The sequence below is a fragment of the Balaenoptera acutorostrata genome, chromosome 1 (assembly GCF_949987535.1).
Source record: "Balaenoptera acutorostrata chromosome 1, mBalAcu1.1, whole genome shotgun sequence".
Taxonomy (NCBI): domain Eukaryota; kingdom Metazoa; phylum Chordata; class Mammalia; order Artiodactyla; family Balaenopteridae; genus Balaenoptera; species Balaenoptera acutorostrata.
The window spans coordinates 96,148,140-96,170,703 of record NC_080064.1 but is presented as its reverse complement, the minus strand read 5'-3'; the positions used below and the strand labels follow the sequence as shown (position 1 = coordinate 96,170,703).

At 37.6% G+C, this 22,564-nt stretch overlaps 1 protein-coding gene across 3 annotated transcripts in view; it reads right to left on the bottom strand.

The window, feature by feature from the left end:
- Positions 1-22,564, bottom strand: part of EEIG2 (EEIG family member 2) — a 108,087-nt gene that overhangs the window by 67,089 nt on the left and 18,434 nt on the right. For all 3 annotated transcript variants that reach the window (XM_057528333.1, XM_057528340.1, XM_007169492.2), the window contains exon 2: positions 3,357-3,477. In XM_057528333.1, coding sequence (XP_057384316.1) covers positions 3,357-3,477 — 121 coding nt within the window. The remainder of the gene's footprint in view (positions 1-3,356; positions 3,478-22,564) is intronic.

The following is a 22,564-nucleotide window of genomic DNA, read 5'->3' as shown; positions in this document are numbered from 1 at the left end:
ATTCTAAGCCTCTTAAATCCTTACTGAAGCAGCTTCTGATGCCTTCAAGCAGCTGTTTTTAATATTTTGTCTAGCTTTTCTGGTTGTTCTCAGAGGGAAGGGTGGCCTGTAACAAGCCAGTCCATTAATTTCAGAAGTATAAATCCCCAGGTTTATTATAATCTTAGTGCCTGTTATGGAGTGAATTGTGCTCCCCGCAAAAATATGTTGACATCTTAACCCACAGAACCTCAGAATATGACCCTACTTGGAAACAGAGGAGTCTTTACATAGGTAATCAAGTTAAAATGAAGTCCTAATCCAATATGACTGGTGTCTTAATAAAAAATGGGAAATCTGGACATAGACATGCACTGGAGTTAGACAGCTACAAGTCAAGGAAAGCCTTGTCTTCAGAGGGAGCATGGCTCTGCTGACACCTTGATTTTGGACTTCTGGCCTCCAGAACTGTAAGACAATAAATTGTGTTAAGCCACCCAGGTTGTGGTGCTTTGTTACAGCAGCCCTAGCAATCTAACAAAGGGCTTTTTAACTTTCAGGTCTGTGACAGTTAATTTTATATGTCAACTTGACTGGGTCATGGGGTGCCCAGATATTTGGTTAAATATTATATATTAAGGTATTTTTTGCAATGCAGAAAATATTTATACAGTTGACTTTACTAAATTTTCTTTATGGGTTCTCACTTTTACATAATAATTAGATAGGATAGGTAGAGTAAGTTCGGTAAATATTTCCATTTACCAAGCATGGTAAGAGAATGCTAGTGGTTCACCAATATCTCTTCTCTCCTTCTTTAGTGTTGGAATCTGACAGCCACTCAGTTAGAGACTACATTCACAGCTTTTCTTCCAGTTTGGCACGATCACATAACTAAGTTCTAACCAGTAGGACATGAGCAAAAGCCATGAGCACCACTTTTGAGTCACGCACTAAAAAGGAATACATTTGTTCTCATGTGGCTTTTTCTTCTTTCTCACTGGTGGAGAGGTAACAAGACTAGAGCAACTTCCTTGGATCTAAAAATGGGCACCATAGAGTGAAGATGGCAGAGCTGCTCTACCAGCCCTGGATCCCTTGGCTATTATGCTAGAGAGACATACACTTCTATTTTGTTTAAGTTATTGTATATTTGGGTCTCTGTTTTAGCAGCTTATCATATATGCCTTAACTAATACACCAAACCATTATAGTCTGAAGAACTGGTTTATTTCAGTTGAATAAACCCTACCTTAAGTAGCAAAAAAAAAAAAAGTTAAAAAAAAGGAATTCTGAGTTATCCTCTACTATAAATTGGTTACATATTTTCCTTTTCTTAAAATTCAAAGACAGATCATCTTTCAAAAATCATGATTTAAACTCCATTTAGAAAAAGTTTCTAAAAAACTAAAGATAGAACTACCATATGACCCAGCAATCCCACTACTGGGCATATACCCTGAGAAAAGCATAATTCAAAAGGACACATGTACCCCAATGTTCATTGCAGCACTATTTACAACAGCCAGGACATGGAAACAACCCAAATGTCCAACAATAGATGAACAGATAAAGAAGATGCGGTACATATATACAATGGAATATTATTCAGCCATAAAAAGGAATGAAACTGGGTCATTTGTAGAGATGTGGATGGACCTAGAGTCTGTCATACAGAGTGAAGTAAGACAGAAAGAGAAAAACAAATATCGTGTATTAACACATGTATGTGGAATCTAGAAAAATGTTACAGATGAACCTATTTGTAGGGCAGGAATAGAGACGTAGACGTAGAGAACGGACATGTGGACACGGGGGGAAGGGGAGGGTGGGACGAATTGGGAGATTAGGTTTGACATAAATACACTACCATGTGTAAAACAGACAGCTAGTGGGAACCTGCTGTATAGCACAGGAAGCTCAGCTCGCTGCTCTGTGATGACCTAGATGGGTGGGATGGTGGGGGTGGGAGGGAGGTCCAAGAGGGAGGGGATATATGTATACATATAGCTGATGCACTTCATTGTACAGCAGAAACTAACACAAGATTGTAAAGCAATTTTACTACAATTAAAAAAAAAAGAAAAAAAGAAAAAGTTTCAATGTAAGAGTCACAGCAGGAATTAAGGTAGCAAGGGAAGAAGGCAGAATGATTTACTTATATCTTGGTTAATCCTAATAACTCAATGAGGAAGTTATTATACCCTTATTTGGATGAGGAAAACTGATTTTTAAGTCAGGAGAACTGCCTAAGGTTTCACAGTTAATAGATGATATATCTGGGATTCAAACCCAGGTCAGTATGATGCCATACACACTTTGACAGCACCATCCTTCCCTTGAAGCCTCCATTCAACTATTGCTGCTCCAAATGACTATTTTAGAGGTCTATTTTCATTAAAGGCTTAAAACCTATAAAACGTATGTATGTGCTTGTGATATATTTTAACTGAGTAAATTAAGCAGTATAAGAGAAATTAAAATATAATTATATACATCATAGTGCTATCAGTTCACTCAAAAAACAGAATAAAAAAGCTAAAAATACAACTTTTTATCCGATACAGAAGGATGCAAAACTGGAGTGGAAAAGAATGAGGCAAGGGACTCTTGCTTTTCATTCTAAATAGTTCTCTATTTAATTTCTGAACATGTATATGTTATTACTTTGGTAATTTAAAAAATGTATATAAAATGTAAAACATGAAGTTTACATTTTAAAGCCAGTAGTTTAATTCACCAGTAGTGGCTTCCTAATGGATTTCTCTTTTTCACCCAAAAGAGGTAGGATATATATATATGATATATATTAAGTTGAAACAATCTGAGATTGCAATTTTTTTAGATTATTGGTAATATGCTTCCACTTAATAAGTGGAAAAGGAACTATATAAAAAGGAAAACATGGACTTAGAATCAGAAAGATTTGTGCTTGAGTTCCTACTTTGTCAGTTATTAGCTAAGTGAATTTGGGCAAGTAACAACCTCTCTGAGCCTTGGTTTTCCTGAAAATGGAAAAAATAACACATATCTTCAGGGTTGTTATTAGACACAAAATATGTAAAGTCCCTAAAACTGGTGCCTAATAAAGAAGAGAAACTTAATGAATGGCAGGATAGAGACATTTACAGCCCCCAAACTAATACAAATAATTATATGTTTAGTGATAATGAGATGAAGGTTCTTGAATAATATTTTAATTTATAACTTCAGATTCCTCATCATATTTGTCACAGTAATTTAAATTATGCTGCAAGTGTGAAGTGAAATTACATATAACAGTTCTAACAATAAAGTACAGCTAAATAAAGTGAGTCAGTGACTATGGAACTTATCATGGTTTCTGAAAGGGGAGAAATACTAGGCTGTTTTTATACCTTCCTCACAGATACTCTGTAGATACAAGGGTCTAGGATGCCTGTGGCGGCACTTGCACTCATTTTGCACATAAATGAGAACTTCTTTCTCCAGTGAACACAGTTTGCTTGCACCACCTCCCTGAGGGAAAAAAGAAAAGAACCAGTTAATTAACTAGTATTGATGACACGTTAAAAAATAAAAAGCACACACACTCTTTCACTCAAGTCTATAATGCAAACATGACATATTAAAAACCAATATTTGGAAACAGTGAAACTTGAAGAAAACAAATTCCTAACAATGTGATCTGAAAATCTTTAGAAAGTTTTATTATCCACATTCATTCATTCAACACACACTACACATTTGTTTGTATTAGATGTGATGATTATGTGCTAGGTGATTAAAATACGAAGATCAGAATGACAGTGTTTCTAACCTTATAGGGCTTATAGTTTAGTTAGTGTAAGAGACAGAAATATAAACAATACTTATTCTAAAATGAACTACTGTCACAGTTTCACTCCTATTCTAGCCATAAGAGCAACAGCAGCTACCATTTATGGACAGTTTACCACATGCTATTTAATCTCACAACAAGCCTAGGAGGTAACCGGCATTATCCTCAGTTTACAGGTAAGGAAGCTGAAGCACAAGGAGAGAAGATAACTCTAGGTCATTTAGGTAGGAAGTAGCATAACTAGCATTTAAACTAGGCTCATTTAACTCAAAAGTCCACTTGTCTATTTTTTCCAACAACTCTGCTCTTTCAAGTTTCCAGGCCTCTGTACATGCTGTTCCCTCTACCATTCCCTTAGAAAGGAAGGATAATTATTCCTCTAACATCAGAAGAAAAGAAAGACAGTGGGCAAAAATAAAGACAAAGCCGGAGAAAGCAAAAAGGACAGGCAAGAGAGCCCAGGTTAGTTTCCATTTTCTTAGGAAAGTAATAAATGAGGTTACTTCTACAGGATGATAGTAGCTGATTGGCGAGTTGTAAGTTTAGATAAAGGCTGAAGACAGTGAATGTGACAGGGAGTCAATTTAGTAGCTGCCTCAGTGAATAAAATGAGTTTGTGTTGGGACAAATCAATTTGGTTTTATGGATTTCTCCATCAATGCACAGAAATCCAAGAACAAGAAGTGCAAAAACAAATATAATTTAAAAACCAAGTATGTGTTTGTGTGTGGTACGTGCATGTACATTTACTTATATACACTTAAACAGACATGCAAACAGAGAGGAGGGTGTGTGGTTTATCATAGGTTTAACTGTCATAACTTTAGCTTTTTTTTTTTCATTAGGAAGCTTTAGGTGTTTTAATGAATTACGATATGACGAGAACGTATATGTGTTCTTAGGGGAGTTTCCCTATAAATCCAGCAGGGGTGCAATTTATCGGTATGGTCACAACACAGGCAGATTGAGAGTTGTTTGGCAAAGGACAGATCTGAAGGTGTTTGTCAGGCAACCTAAGGCATCCACAGTAAGATGAGCAGTAGCTAACCTGTATACTCAAAAATAGTGAATTAAAAAAAATTATTGAATAATAATGAAAATAACAAGCAAGAAAAAATAAAACCAGTATTTTTTTTTATTGTTGCTTCCCTCTCAACATCTCTTGGCCTCAAGACTTGGTCAAGGCATCAGCCATGGCCTCTGGAGCTTCCCAAAAAAGGTATGCAGATATAACAATGTCCCAATACTCCTGGACCCTTCAAGAGTATGCTGAGCTTCAAGGCACTTTGTTGTTCCTGTTACTGAGACCACCGATATAATGATCAAGAATCAGAGATAAGATTAAAAAAAAACCTGTTATTTTACTTTTCTGATAAAATTACATTAAAACTTCTGGTTAAGGATGGCAGTTTGGGTACCTGTATTAGCCTCTGCTCCCTCCCCAAAATCTTGTAAATTAAAAAAAAAAAAAAATTTGAAGTCACCATCACCAAGGACAAAGAGAACCAGACAGGAGACAAAAAAAAGTGGACAGGGACAGACAAGTGATAACTGATTAAGCAAACTGAAGAAAGCTGAACCTTAAGCTGGTAATAATGAAAGCCATGAGAAGGAATCTAAAATTGATCTTGAAGTAGAATGAAGGAAGCACAAAAGGCAGAAGGATTGATCGAAAACTGTTTTAGAAACAGAACCTCAGATCCTGTGACTTCTGCAGAAGACTGAGATCATTCTCCTGACAAGGTAAAACAAAGGGATCTCTGAAACACCTGACTTGAGGGCAAGGTATTGAAAATGGAATGAGAGCATGACCATATTGGGGGGAGGTGGATGAAAGATGACTCACTGAATGCTGAAGCCTCCCATCTTCTCCCTTAACCTGCCTCCTCAGAATGCTGGAGCCAGGGCATATTCTTCAAGATGTGGAAAGAATATTCCCTGGGGAAGCCAAGCAGCCCCAAAGAAAATGAGACGGATGTTGAGGGTTCCCAACAAAACAATCTACAGTGAAAATCTGAATCAATGAGCACCCGCCATATGCACAAAGCTAATCAACTTTTAGTGCTTCGTAGTAAATGAGCAGACACTTAGAGTCTCTTAATGTGAAAGACAGAGATTAAAAAATAGCAAAAAGCAACTTGAAGCAAACAAAGTCTATGCTGGAAGAAGAAAAGATTCTCAGAGAGAAAGAAAGTACATCTACCATACAGGAATAGGATGCTGTTACATTTTAAAAAAGGAACATACAGGAAACTAAAAAGTACTCATGGAAATCAAAACTACTGGGCTTGATATTCTGTTTGTCATTCCAGATCCACTCTACCCTTTGCTGTGGCCCAGGAGGCTGGCTTTTACGGACTATATCAACCAGGCTCCCCGGCCCTCTGCCTCTGCATGTGCTAAAGGGACAAACAACGCAAAGATGGAGCGCAGGGGGAGAGAGAAGTTGGTGTATTTTCCTCCTGCTCTTTCCCTGTCAGGCCACGTGAAAAATAGGGAAGTGGTTGGGGACTGCAATTTTCCACAATATACCTTGTAGAACTTAGACTCTAAACTATATACGTTTAGAGACTTTCCTGGAGATCCAGTGGTTAAGACTCCATGTTCCCAGTGCAGGGGGCATGGGTTCGATCCCTGGTTGGGGAACTAAGGTCCTGAATGCCGCACGATGTGGCCAAAAAAAAAGCCAAACAAAAAAATAGACTATGTGTATTTATAACTTGGTTAAAATAAAAAGCAAATTTAAAAAGTTGTCTAGTATTGAATAATCTGAAAATGGGAACAAAAGTATATAACATTGCAAGCCACTTTTTTCTAACTGCTTTAAAAAAAAACCCCAAGAACCTTCTTTATTGGCTAATACATGAAAATTAAATGGTATCTTAAAATGTTTTTCAGCCAATTATTCTAGAAATTATGTCATAAGTATAAAAATATCCATTAATGCTCAGTGCAAAACCCTAAAACTTCGCTTTATATTCTGCTACTTTTCATTAATTTGTGAAACAATTCCTCAGCAATATTAATTACAGAAATACATCTTTAGATTTGTACCTAGTTTAAAATGCCCTTATAATGTAGCAGCCTTTACATACCAAATGGTATATGCTATCACAAATGGAGGGCAGCTTTGGCCTGAGTAATAAAAATAAGAGAAATCAAGCAAACTTCATATGTGGGTATTTCTCTTTAAAAACACATAAGTAGGAAAGGAGTATTTACAGAAACATTGATCTAGTTTGGCTAGAGAGTGGAGGAAGGCAACATTAAGTCTGGTAGACTTGGGAAGAAACAAGAGATTAAAAAACTTTACCATTACAAATACAGGTAGATAATTGATATCATAGTATAGAATAGAGGTTAAGAATAAGTTTTCCTAAAGGATATAAGGTTAAATCTTAAGGGAAAAGAGTAGGCTTCTATAACCCTATGTTCCCATCTACTTACTACCACTCTCTTTCCCTTCAGATCCAAGCTCTTTGAAGATGATGACGACAACAATGACAGCATTTATCGAGTGCTTATTATACAACAGGCATTGTTGTAAATACTTTACATGTATTAGCTCATTGAGACCTCAAAACAACTTTATGAGGAAGGTACTATTAGCTCCATTTTATAGATAAAAGAAAAGGGGAAAGTCAGTGACTTGTTTGGAACTGGAATTTGAAGACCTGTCTACAGTGTAGACATTTTCCTTCCATTTCCTCACCTCTCAGTTAATTTTCCATGCCCTCAATCAGGCTTCTATCTTCCACCACTCCCCTGAAACTGCTCACCAGTGAACAATTAACTGCCAAATCCAATGAGTTCTTTTTTATTATTGTAGTTGACTCCTCTTATTCTTGAAATACTCTAGTCCCTTTCTACTTCTGTGACTAGTTCTTCTCAGCTTCTTCTGTCACCTAAAAATGCTGATGTCCACCACTTAAAATGTTGATGTCTCTATCTCTAGCTTTCTTTTCTTTTTACTTTTATGGCCTTAACTACTATGTATACACTGAGAATATATAAATTTAAAGTCTTCTACTTTAGTCACTGGATTAATATATCCACCAATTTACTAGCAATCTCCACCTAGAACTCTTAGTCTCTAGAAAAGGCTTTAGGCCTCTGACCTCTGTCCATAATGGTACTCACCAGTAGGCTGGTTACCCACCAGCTTAACTAGTTAGCTAAACTAGTCAATGTATTGGCCAGGTGCATATGTGATAGAGATTGCCAGTTGCTTATCCAATATCCAGTCTCATCTCTTCTCTAAAAACAGAAACCTGGGACTTCCCTGGCAGTCCAGTGGTTAAGACTTTGCCTTTCAGTGCAGGGGGTATGGGTTCGATCCCTGGTCAGGGAGCTAGGATCCCACATGCCTCATGGCCAAAAAAACCAAAGCATAAGACAGAAGCAATACTGTAGCAAATTCAGTAAAGACTAAAAAAAAAAAAAAAATCGTCCACATTAAAAAAAAAAAAAATCTAAAAAAAACCAAAACAAAGAGAAACCTGCTTTTATTCAGAATGGCAATGTGTCCAGTTAAAAGACTGCATTTTCCCATTCTTCCTTGCAGCTTGGGGTAGCCATGGGATTGAGTACAAGCCAATGATATAAATGGAAGTTACTGGGTGTAACTTCTAGAAAGGCACAAGAAAAGAAATATAGTTAAGATATGTCCTTTTACCTTTCCTCTTTTCTTCCTTCCTCTACCTAGAAAACTGTAATGACAACAGTTAGAGTGTCAATAGCCATCTTGGACCATAAGTTTACCTTGAGGAAAAGCAATGTGATGATAGTGCACAGAGACAGAAGAAAAATGGGTGCCAATAATCATGCAGCCCTGTCTCCCTCCAAACTTACACCTTATTATTTAAAATGCTTATTTGGGGTTTTGTTATATGCGGCTTAACCAAATCCTAATTGATATAGCCTAAGACTGATCATTCCCAAATAAAGGAATCTGTAAAATTCAAATGTTATTCTCATCATGGTAGGTGCTCCAGGAATCCCAGAGTCCTGTTCTCCTCATTTAAAATTACTGTATGAAGCAAGACAGAGTAAGAGGTTCCTAGCCCTCATCCTCTTACAGAAACAACTATTTGACAGACATCCACAAACAAAAGTGGCTTTGTGGGAACCTTGGGTTCCAGGTAGGAGGCTGTGACACTCTGACGGAGCCCAAAAACTAAGGAGGGCTGCTTTGAGAAGGCAGGCCTGCACCTCAGTTGGTACTAGATTTATTAATTTCCTTTGGTGATATCATGTTTACCTGACTCTTCGTGATCCGTGTAGTCTTGCATGGTGTCTGTGTGTTTGAAAGAGAAGACACCTCTTCCAGTCTTTACAGACTGGTTTTGGCAGGTAAAGACCTTCTCCTGCCAGAAGACTTCAAAATCTCACTCACTATAATGCATAGATCATCCAGACAGAAAATCAGTAAGGAAACAGAACTGGACAACACTATGGAACCAATGGACTTAACAGATATATACAGAACTTTCTATCTATCAGCAGAAGAATACACGTTTTTCTCAAGTGCCCACAGAACATTCTTCAGGATCAATCACAAGTTAGGTCAAAAGAAGTCAACAGATTTAACTAGATCTAAATCACTCCAAGTATCTTTTCCAGCCACAATGGAATGAAACTAGATACGAATAACAGTAAGAAGATGGGGAAATTCATAAATATGTGGAAAGTAAACAACATACCCCTGAACAACCATTGGTTCAAAGAGTAAATCAAAAGGGAATTAAAAAAATATCTCAAGACAAATAAAAACAAAACCACAACATACCAAAACTTATGGATTGTAGCAAAAGCATACTAAGTCTACAGCAATAAACACTTCCATTAAAAAAGAAAGATCTCAAATAAACCTAACTTTATACCTCAAAACCTGAAAAAGAAGAAACTAAGCACAAAGTAAGAAGAGTGAAGGAAATAATAAAGATTACAGAGGACATAAATCAAATAGAAAAACAATAGAAAAAAATCAGTGAACATAAGAGTTGCCTATATAAAAAGTAAACAAAATCAACAAACCCTTGACTAGATAAATTTGAAAAAAGAGAGAAGACTCAAATAAAACCAGAAATGAACGTGGAGATATTACAACAGATGCTTCAGAAATAAAAAGTACCATCAGGGGCTATTATGAACAATTACATGCCAACATATTGGATGACCCAGAAGAAATCAATAAATTCCTAGAAATACACAACTTATCAAAACAATCAAGAAAAAGAAAACCTGAACAGACCAATAAAAAATAAGGAGATTGAGGCAGTAATCAAAAACCTCTCTACAAAAAAAAGCCCAGGACCAGCTAGCTTCATGGGTGAATTCTACCAAATACTCAAAGAAGAATACCAATCCTTCTTAAACTTTTCCAAAAAAACAGAAAAGGGGGAACACTTTGAAACTCATTTTATAAGCAGCATCATCCTGATACCAAAGCCAGACAAAAACACCACAAGAAAATAAAACTACAGGCCAATATCCCTGATAAAGATAGATGCAAAAATCCTCAGTAAAATACTAGCAAACCGAATTTAACAAAATATTAAAAGGATAAACATATGCAAAATCAATGTGATATATATACCACAGTAACAGAATGAAAGATAAAAACCACATGACCATCTCAATAGGTGCAGAAAAAGCATTTGACAAAATTCAACATCCATTTATGATAAAGACGCTCAACAAAAGAGGTGTAGCAGGAGCTTACCTGAACACAGTAAGGACCATATATGAAAAGCCCACAGCTAATACCATAATCAATGGGGAAAAACTGAAAGCTTTTCCTCTAAGTTCTAGTACAAGGTCAGAAAGTTCAGTCTCACCACTTCTATTCAACATTGTACTGGAAATCCTAGCCAGAGCAGTTAGATAAGAAAAAGAAATAAAAGGCATCCAAATTAGAAAAAAGAAGTAAAATTATTTTTATCTGCACGTGACATGATCATATATGTAGAAAACCCTAAAGACTCAACAACAACAAAAAAGATTAGAACTAATAAATGGATTCAGTGAAGCTGTAGGATACAAAAATCAACATTAAAAAAAATCAGGGTATTTTCTAGACACAAACAATGAACTGCCCAAAAAGGAAATTAAGGAAACAATCTCATTCACAATAACAACAAAAAGAATAAACTACTGAGGAATAAACTTAACCAAAGAGGTAAAAAACTTGTAAACTGAAAATTATAAAACATTGATGAAAATTAATGAAGACACAATGGAAAGATATCCTCTGTTAATAGATTGGAAGAATTAATATTCTTAAAATGTCTGTACTTCCAAAAGTGATCTACAGATTCAATGCAATCCCTACAAAAATCCCAATGGCATTCTTTACAGAAATAGAAAAAACAATCCTAAAATTCACATGTAACCACAAAAGACCCTGAATAGCCAAAGCTATTTTGAGGAAGAACAAAGCTGGTGGCATCACATTTCCTGATTTCAAAATGTATTACAAAGCCACAGTAATCAAAACGGTATGGTATTGGCATACAAACAAATACAGACCAATGGAACAGAACAGAGAGCCCAGAAATAAATCCACCTATGTACACTCAACTGATTTTTGACAAGGGTGCCAAGAACACACAATGGAGAAAGGAGAGTGGTGCTGGCAAAACTGGTCATCCAATGCAGAAGAATGAAATTGGATCTGTAATTACCTCACACCATAAGAAAAAAAAATCAACTCAAAATGGATTAAAGACTTAAACACAGGACCTGAAACACTAAAACTATTAGAAGAAAACAGAAAAAAAGCTTCTTGACATTGGTCTGGGAAATGATTTCTTGTATATGATATCAAAAGCACAGGCAACAAAAGCAAAAATAGACAAGTGTGATTGCATCAAACTAAGAAGCTTCTGCACTGCAAAGGAAACAATCAGCAGAGTGAAAAGCAACCTATGGAATGGAAGAAAACACTTGCAAACCATATTATGTGATAAGGGGTTAATATCCAAAATATATAAGGAACTTGAACAACTCAATAGCAAAAAATCCAAATAATCTAACTAAAAAATGGGCAAAGGACTTGAATAGACATTTCTCAAGTGAATATATACCAAAGGCCAACAGATATATGAAAAGATACTCAACATTGCTAATCATCAGGGAAATGCAAATCACCACAATGAGGTATCACCTCACACCTCTTAGAATGGCTATTATCAAAAAGACAAAAGATAAATGTCAGCAAGACTGTGGAGGAAAGGAAACCTTTGTACACTGCTGGTGGAAATATAAATTGGTAAAGCCAGTATAGAAAATACTGTGAAGGGTCCTTAAAAATTAAAAATAGAATTATTGGGCTTCCCTGGTGGTGCAGTGGTTGAGAATCTGCCTGCCGGTGCAGGGGACACGGGTTCGAGCCCTGGTCTGGGGGGATCCCGCATGCCGTGGAGCAACTAGGCCCGTGAGCCACAATTACTGAGCCTGTGCGTTTGGAGCCTGTGCTCTGCAACAAGAGAGGCCGCAACAGTGAAAGGCCCGCGCACCGCGATGAAGAGTGGCCCCCGCTTGCTGCAACTGGAGAAAGCCCTCGCACAGAAACAAAGACCCAACACAGCCAAAAATAAATATAAATAAATTAATTAAAAATAATAATAATAATAAGATCCAAAAAAAAAAAAAAGAATTATCAGGGGAAATATCAGGGGATATATGTATATGTATAGCTAATTCATTTTGCTGTACAGTAGAAACTAACACAACATTGTAAAGCAACTATACTCCAATAAAAAAATTAATTAAAAATAATAGAATTATCATATGATCCAGCAATCCCACTTCTGGGTATACATTCAAAGGAAATGAAATCAGTATCTTGAAGAGATAGATGTATTCCTATATTTACTGCAGCATTATTCACAACAGCCAAGATACAGAAACAACCTAAGTGTTTGTCAGTGGATGAATGGATAAAGAAAATGTGAAACACACATATATATATATATATATATATATATATATATATATATATATATATATGAATGAATATTATTCCACCACAAAAAAGGAAATGCAGTAACATGTGTGGACCTGGAGGGCATTATACAAAGTGAAATAAGCTAGACATAGAAGGTCAAACACTGCATGATCTCATTTACATGTGGAATCTAAAATAGTCAAACTCACAGAAGCACAGAGAATGGTGGTTGCCAGGGTTGGGAAATGGGGGAAATGGGGGAATGTTGGTCAAAGCATATAGAATTCAGTTAGGCAAGATAAGTAAGTTCTGGAGATCTAATGTACAGCATGGTGACTATAGTTAACACTACTGCACTGTATACTTGAAATCTGGTAAGAGAGTAGATCGTATAGGTGAGGTGATGGATATGTTAATTAGCTTGATTATGGCAGTCATTTCACAATGTATATGTATATCAAAACATCAAGTTGTACACCTTAAATATAAACAATTTAAATTTGTCAATTATACCTCAATAAAGCTAAAAAAAATTACTGTTGAATGAAATGCTTTGGAACCTATCCATATTTTTCATGACTTGTATAGCCTCACCTCATGAAGTCACAGATAAACTCAGGCCCACTTGCTAGGGATTAAGACACTATCTAGACACATGAATATCGCCTCCCAAGCAGCAGACTGACGTGTGAGCTAGGACTTTGGAACAGGTTCTTATGTGAGAGTAAGAAAGTCTAATGAGCCCAGAGATCAGGCTGGGATGAATTGGGCTATGAAAAGTATACTCATCTATTAATTAACTCACAATGTGGCACAGTAAAGAATCCTTACTGGAGGAGAAACCCAAAAATGATGAAGGCAGAGGATACGAACCCAGCATAATATTCTGGACAATACACTGCCAACCATAGTAAACAATAAATATTTGTGGACTGAACACAAAAATGTCATTCATGGGTCACAAATGAACAGTCCCAGCTACCAATTCCTGCCTGTATTACTTCACAACTATTCCTAAATCAACCTCCTTCATGTGTCTAGCCCCACTATCCTAATTCTGTCCCTCAATAGTTCTTCCCTGAAATACAGCAACAGTTTCCTAAATGGCCCCCATGCAAACCTACCTTCCTCATGTTACCAGAGAGCTTCTTCTAAGATACAAATTTGGTAATGTCGTTCCTCTGTTTAAAATCCCTCACTGCTTCCCCATCTCAGATTAGGTCCAACCTCCTTCACATGGCATCTGCATGATTAGGCCCCTGACTATCTTTAGTCTCATCGCTTGATGCTTTCTGTCTCATACTAATTGTCATTCTCCATTTACTTCACACTATTTCTCATTTGTATGCCTTTGTTCATGATGTTTTCTTTCCCTCGTACACTATCTACTCTCCCTTTCAACTACTACATTCACCAGTTTAATTTTAACTCATTTAGATTAGTTATTACCCCCTCTACGAATCTTTCCCTGACTCAGCCTCCAGGTGAAAGCCTGGTGTCCTGTATGACCTGGCCTGCCTTGGTCCCCTGAATACCTCAGCATCTGCCATTCCCTGTCCTACAGCCCTGCCACCCAGGGGAGGGGCTGACAAGAACTGACTGAGTTGGCCTCCTCCATCATTACATTCAGTCCTCATCCCCCAGGATGTGGTCCTAATTTCCTTTATCCTTGCCTTGTTTCTGGCAGATTCTCCTATGATTATATATTTCAAATGAACAAATATTGTAAATAAAAAATTTATAAGCCTAAGATATTCCTGACTATGCTCTTTCTTAACAGGAACTCAAGTAGAAATAAATACGTTAATTTAAATAATCTTTTAGATTTTGTACTATCAAAATAATAGCCCTGGAGTTTGAAACAATTTATCCAAATAAAAAAATTTTTGTGTGCTTAAGGCAATTACTCAGAATTTTTTTTGTGGTAATCTTTAATGCATACACACACACACACACACACACACAGCTGGCAGAAGGCTGTCCAGACAACACAAACAAACAAAGTGGCCAAGTTACTTTGTGACAGTTTGTTATACTGATAGGTTACCATGGAAACAAACTCAGACTACTTGGCAACCGAGACAAAAGTCACATTAGTAAATGCTTTCCGTTATGTGACTCATTGATTTCCTATGAGTCTTATACGGTTGCTTAACCATTTTCAAGCAACAAAGGAACAGAATATGATTCATGTTGGTACTGTGGAAAGCCAAGTATTTGTAAGATAAAATGATAAAGTTGCTGATTGTGACATATATAAGCAGGGGACTTAACAGAAGATAAATATTGCTATTGCCATTGTTTATGCTTCAAAGAGTCAAAGAAAATCTAAAAAGTCTTAAAAAAATAATATAAAATGAAATGAAAATTATGGATCCATTTTTTATGACTACTTAGTTACTGTACCAGCAAACTGCATTACTTAGTATTCTAAGAATAACTTGCACATGTATACTCTAGGCACATACTAAAATTATGCCATACCTTGGTAACACAAAGCAATTTTTTTTCTGGACTTTTTTCTTTCTATTTAATATTTTTTTAAATTAATTCTTATTGGAGTATAGTTGCTTTACAATGTTGTGCTAGTTAAAGCATTTTTAACTTGTTAAAAACAGTGATAAAAAACTGCTATGAGGAATGCAAGCTGTTTTGCCAGACAGCATTATTGCATGCATGTTAAGAGCTTGTATCCAGAGCCAGTCTGCCTGCGTTCAAATCCTGCTTCTGCTACTTGCCGGTTGTCATTCTGGACACAGTCCTTAAACTCTCTGCATTTCCGTTTCCTCCTCTGTGAAACAGGGATGGTAATAGTACTTATACCTCATGGGAATTTTGGGAAACCAAGTGAATTATTACACTCGGTATTTGAAACAATGCCTGGTTTATAATGGACCTCAATAATAAATGCTAGAAATTATTACTATCAAGGATATAAGTAGTTCTAAGTCCACTTACATTTGCCCTCCACAGAGAAATAATGGTTAAATTTATGAGTAGAGAATTTTCTTCAACATTAATGGAGATTTCTATTTTATGAAAGATATATAGATTCCTGAAAAAATGAACCTTTGGAAACTGAGGCAAAAACAGTATTTTGAGACTCCAACGATAAATTAGATCTATAAAGTTGTGACTTTAAAATACAACACTAAGGATTAATGAATCTCTCATACCCCAGAGGTTATTTTTGGCTTGAGGAACTCAGTGGACAGTACCACCATTCAGTGGAAAAAACTGAACACAAGATTTTTTTCATTCATTCATTCACTCAGTTGTACATTCATTCATTTTACTGGTAGTGTTAGTGAGAGAAATGATAATCCAGTTTTGGACATCTTGAGGTTGAGGAACCTGGGAGTCCCTGTGATACTGTAACTTATCAGAAATATATATTTGTTCACTCAGATGACCAAAATATACTTCTCATATATATTTGGTCTTCATCCACTATTCCTGGCTCACAGCTCCCCAAACCCTTGGAATGTCCTATGTTGATATTGATAAAGATGTCTTTTGTTATGTGAATGATGTGACTTTCGGATCACAGGAGGTTGGGGGCTGGTAGCTAGGAAAACCAACCATGTGATTAGAGGATTGGAACTTTCGGTCCCACCCCCTGATTTCTGTGGAGGGGAGAGAGACTTTAAGGTTGAATCAATGGCCATTGACCAATGATTTAGACAATCCAGACTATATAATGAAGGCTTCATAAAAACCCAGAAGGATAGTGCTTTGGTCCTTTTCCTGAGAGCTTCCACATCAGGGAACCAGAATGTTTCCACGTGCCACCATGCTAGAGTCTGGAACTCTACGGAACACTGACACATAAGATATAGAAGAAGGGGGCAGGCAAAGGAGACTCAAGTGTAACAGAGAGAAACAAAGGAGATCATGTTATCACCAAAAGATTTTAAAGAAGGAATTGCTCAACAAAATCAAATGTGGCAGAGAGATCAAGTAAGATAAAGATGAAAAAGAAGCAACAATGAAGTCACTGATAACACTGACAAATGTAGTTTCGGTGAAAGGGTGGGGGTGAAGGCAGATTACTATGGGAAGTAGAGACAGGGAACACAGACAATTGATTTCAAATATTTTAGTAATAAAGGGGAAAAAATTAGGGTGGCAGCCAGATGGGGATATGGAGTAGAGTGAGGATTTCATTTGAACATGCTTTAGTGTTACAGGAGAGAACCAGGAAAGAGAAAAAGTCAAGGATCTGAGAGGGTATGAATGATGGTACCAGAGGGGACCCACTGCTGTGAATGTCAGATGGGATGGGATTCAGACAGTAGCTGGGGGGACTGGCCCTGGACAGAAGGGGCTCCTCTTGCATCATGAGGAGGGGAAGAGAAAGGGCCAAGCTCCAAAGCAGGTGAGTTTGTCAACAGATTGCTGTTCATTGCCCAGAACTGTTCTAATGAGAAATTTCATATAAAAAACAGTACTGCTTGCTATATAGTAGGTCCTCAAATAAATGTTTGCTGAATACTTGCTTGTTAATAATCTGCTGTACATATTACAAAATAATGTTTGAAGGCTCATGTAAGAAAGACTGCTGTTCAGTGACTTGGCAGATGTCCTAATGAGAAATTTCATTTTTAAAAAAGTATGTAAAATTATGCCCATTTTTATAGTATAATTGACTAGTTAATAATTGTTTTTATGAGTAAAAATGTTTAAACTCAAATATGAATTTATGTTTACCTAAAGAGACATGTATTCTTTAAGTTCCCTCATATATACTCACAGATCACTCTTTCTATATACTTTTGGATCACATTTCTAAACATTTAATACAATTAGAACATAAAAAAGAAAGACTAGCACCCAGGTCAGTTAACATATAGTTTAGTTTCTTTCTATTTTTTAATAGAAGTATAGTTGATTTACTATACTTGTGTTAGTTTCTGGTGTACAGCAAAGTGATTCAACTATATATATACTTTTTCATATTCTTTCCATTATGGTTTATTATAGGATATTGAATATAGTTCCCTGTGCTATACAATAGGACGTTGTTGTTTATCCATTCTATATACAATAGTTTGTAACTGCTAATCCCAAACTCCTAATCCTCTGCACCCCCACCCCGCCGGCAACCACAAGTCTGTTCTCTAATATACAGTTTTCTATTCATAACTTTTCAGCTTATCAGCCAGTCAAAAGGAAAGCAGGATGGCATAAAAGAAAGAGAAAAGGACAGAGAATCAAGATGTTTTCTAGTATAAACTATGTAAGTGACTTTGGACAAGTCACTTAACCTGTTGGGACCTCAATTTCCTCATTGAGTAACAAGTGTTGAATTAGGAGCTATGCAGAATCAAAATGAATATTTTTGACAAATATTTTATCATACATGAAAATTAATTTATTTTTCTGTAACTATACACATTCTACATAGCATCACTTCTTTAGTTTCTAGAAAGGACAGTACAGATGAAAACATCACAATAAAAAATGAAATAACAGGGGCTTCCCTGGTGGCACAGTGGTTGAGAATCTGCCTGCCAATGCAGGGGACACGAGTTCGCGCCCTGGTCTGGGAAGATCCCACATGCTGCGGAGCAACTAGGCCCGTGAGCCACAATTACTGAGCCTGCGCGTCTGGAGCCTGTGCTCCACAACAAGAGAGGCCATGATAGTGAGAGGCCCGCGCACCGCGATGAAGAGTGGCCCCTGCTTGCCGCAACTGGAGAAAGCCCTCGCACAGAAACTAAGACCCAACACAGCCATAAATAAATAATAATTTAAAAAAAATGAAATAACAGGAAAAAAATCCTAATCTAAGAAAAGACCCATACTAAAAATTTAAGAATGCATATTATAGTCTAGGAAATTTTAATGAAAAGAAAACTACACAAAGCTTCCCAGCTTTCATCAGGTAAAAGTCCTTCAAGATATCGAAAATTAAAATCAGGTTATACACACAGGAATGAAAATATGTCCTCCACAGCCCTTAAAAACAAAGGGACAAGGGACTAACTACAGAACTCAGAAGCAGATGTGAACTATGGATTCCGTATCTAGCCAAAAAATGTATTGTGTATGAAGGAAAAAGAAATATTTTGTGAGGTATGCAAGGACTAAACTAAACAAAGCAAAAAACTATCACAGGTACCCTTTCTGAATAAGACACTTAAAGAATTGTGCAAGAACAAGAAAAATAAATTACAAGTTAGATCTTAAGAATCAAAAAAAGGCAAGAAACCAATTCAGTAGGTTACCTGTTCTCTAAAAGATATTTTAATTTTGAACAAGAGGACTTTTTTTCCCTTTCCTTTCTGAATTGTCTAAAGGCATGTGTGAAAGTAACAGCTGTAAACAGTTTCTTCAATCACTTATTCAATCAGCCAGTTTCCAGATCAAGAAATGAATGGCCCCTTTTTTGTCTGAAGACTAAAGGCCAAATTCTTCAACTACGCATTTACCCCTCCAAGGTCTGCCCTCAGCCTCTCAAATTTAACCCCCTCTGATTACCTTCGGTGACTTCACCAAACTGAATTATCCATTACTCCCTACCCAGACTCTATGCACACCTGCCTGCATGCTGTTCTTTTCCTTTAGGATGCTTTCTAACCTTTTCCTATGATCCAACCTCATCCACATGATATAGGAACGGGAACAAATATTAAGACTCAGAGGACCTGTGCTCAAGTCTAATTTCAACAGTGAATGATGTTGCACAAATTACTTTCCTTTACATAAGTTTCCTCTTTTATGAAATGCTTTGAATTCAGCTAAATGTATTAATATAAATTATATGTATAGATACTTATATACCATATAAGTTGGTAAACATGTTGCCTGAATCCATAAAATCTATAAAAACTTACTGCAAAGGGTAATTTAGAGACGCAAAGGGTAATTTAGAGACACAAAGGATGCAGGCACACAGAAAAAAGACACAGCAAGAAGGCAGGGATCTGCAAACCAGAACCAAACTCAACCACACCTTGATCTTGAACATCCAGCCTCCAGAACTGTGAGAAAATAAATTTCCATTGTTTAAGCCACTAAAAAAAAGGGTAATTTGAAATTAAAAAAATATATATATGTACAAACATACATATATCACTGTGTAAATATCTATATATATCTATATAACTGTGTAAACTACAAAGAGTTACGAATCAAGACTTCACTCAAAAGCTTTTTCTATGATGCGTTTCCTGAGCCCCTGGGCAAAATTATTCTCTTGTTCCTATAAACTCCTGGGACGTTTTACATGCACATCTGGAGCTGCCTTGCAAATGAAAGATACTGAGAGCAAGAGAAATAGGACTTTACAAACTTTTGCTGTGTGTTAAAAAGTACTCCTTTGCACAACTAGGGCACCCACCAGGAACTGGTGGGGGACCACGGACACCTAAGGGGACGGGAGGAACCCCCAGTGACGGGGTAGGATGTGGGGTGTGGGGGGAGTGAAGGGGGAGGAGAAGTGGAGGCCGGATGGGACTGAGCCCCTGAGGGGCGGCTGGGTGAGACGAAGGGATCCCACACCCAAAGGGGGAAACTGGGGAACCACTGGGAGGGCAGAGCATCAAAAGGGAGGGTGGCCAGGTTCCCCTGCCCACTTGGACTCCCAGGGACCTGTTGGGATCCCAGGCCTGATCCTCTGCCCACCGAGGCCCCCTCCAGTGGCGTGGGTCCTGAGGGAGTGAGAGGGAGGGAAGGGGGAGCAAAAGTAAAGGCCGGACCTCTGGGACCAGCACCCCTGAGGGGTGGCTGGGGGAGGGAAGGAGTTCCTACACCCACTGGGACCCACCCACAGTTAGGGGTCCAGTGGTGAGGGGGGAGACCCTGGGGGAGATGGTGGGAGAGGGGCAAGAAGGAACAGAACAAGGCCAGTGCTTTCCCTGTGAACTGAGGCACCAAGAAGCCTGTTGGACTCCCAGACCTAATCCTCTGCCCTCGGAGCCTCCCTCCTGCCACACAGAGCCTAAGCCCCGCCCCTACGCCCCCACCCAGGGCCCTACCTCTACACTTGGAGACCCCCTCTGAGACCCCCTCCAAGGAGCTGGGCCTAAGCCCCACCCACACACCCTCACTCAGCGCCCTACCTCCAAACTCCGAACTCCACACACCAGAGGCCCTCCTTTCCAGATGCTGCCTCCCCCTTCTGCACAGGTCCTAAGCAGAGGCCCCGCCCCACACTTGAACATCGCCCCATCCAAAACCCCACCTCTGCCTAAGTTCCACCCCCTGCCTAAACTCCGTCCCTATAGCCAAGGCTTTTATTTTCTTTTCTTTTTTCCTCTTTTAGATTGGGGTTCTGTTTTACCTTGTTGATTCACTGTTGTTGATTCTTTTATATTTTTATTTTTCCTAATAAATCTTTCATTTTTCTAACTTTATTTTATTCTTTATACTTTGTTAGTGATCTCTCCTTTTGGCTTGTTCCACTCCCCCCACCCCTTTTTATATTTTTATCTTTTCTATTGAGGTTTTATTTTACCTTGTTGCAGTTGTTTCAATTATAGTTTTATTTTTCCTAATATAATTTTTATCTTTCTAATTTTATTTTGTTTTTTATTCTTTGCTACTGTACTGCTCCCTTTTTCTTTCTTTCTTCTTTTTCTTTTTTTTTTTACCATGCCACGAAGCTTGCGGGATCTTGGCTCCCAGGCCGGAGGTCCAGCCTGAGCTCCTGTGGTGGGAGCTCCAAGTCCAAACCACTGGACTAACAGAGAACCTCAGACCCCAGGGAATATCAATCAGAGTGAGGCCTCCCGGAGGTCTTCATCTCGGCACCAAGACCCAGCTCTATCCAACTGCCTGCAAACTCCAGTGCTGGATGTCTCAGGCCAAAAACCAGTAAGACAGGAATACAGCACCAACCATCAAAAAAAAAAAAAAAAAAAAGAAATGACAAAAAAATTTGATACAAACGGAGGAGCAAGGTAAAAACCTACAAGACCAAATAAAAGAAGATGAAATAGGCAACCTACCTGAAAAAGAATTCAGAGTAGTGATAGTAAAGATGATCCAAAATCTCAGACACAGAATGGAGAAACAACAAGAAACATTTAAAAAGGATCTAGAAGAACTAAAGAGGAAACAAACAGATTGTGAACAACACAATTACTGAAATTAAAAATACTCTAGAAGGAATCAATAACAGAATAACTGAGACAGAAGAACAGATAAGTGAGCTGGAAGATAAAATGGTGGAAATAACTGCCAGGGAGAAGAATAAGGAAAAAAGAATGAAAAGAATTGAGGACAGTCTCAGAGACCTCTGGGCCAACATTAAATGCAGCAACATTCGAATTATAGGGGTCCCAGAAGAAGAAGGGAAAAAAAAAGTCTGAGAAAATATTTGAAGAGATTATAGTTGAAAACTTCCCTAACATGGGAAAGGAAATAGTCGATCAAATCCAGGAGCCACAGAGAGTACCATACAGGATAAACCCAAAGAGAAACACGCTGAGACACACATTAATCAAACTTTCAAAAATTACATACAAATAAAAGGTATTGAAAGCAGCAAGGGAAAAGCAACAAATAACATACAAGGGAATCCCCATAAGGTTAAGAGCTGATCTTTCAGCAGAAACTCTGCAAGCTGGAAGGGAGTGGCAGGACATATTTAAAGTGATGAAAGGGAAAAACCTACCCAGCAAGGATCTGGGTTACTCTACCCATGAAGGATCTCATTCAGATTCGATGGAGAAATTAAAACCTTCACAGATAAGCAAAAGTTAAGAGAATTCAGCACCACTAAACCAGCTTTCCAACAAATGCTAAAGGAACTTCTCTAGGCAGGAAACACAAGAGAAGGAAAAGACCTACAATAACAAACCCCAAAC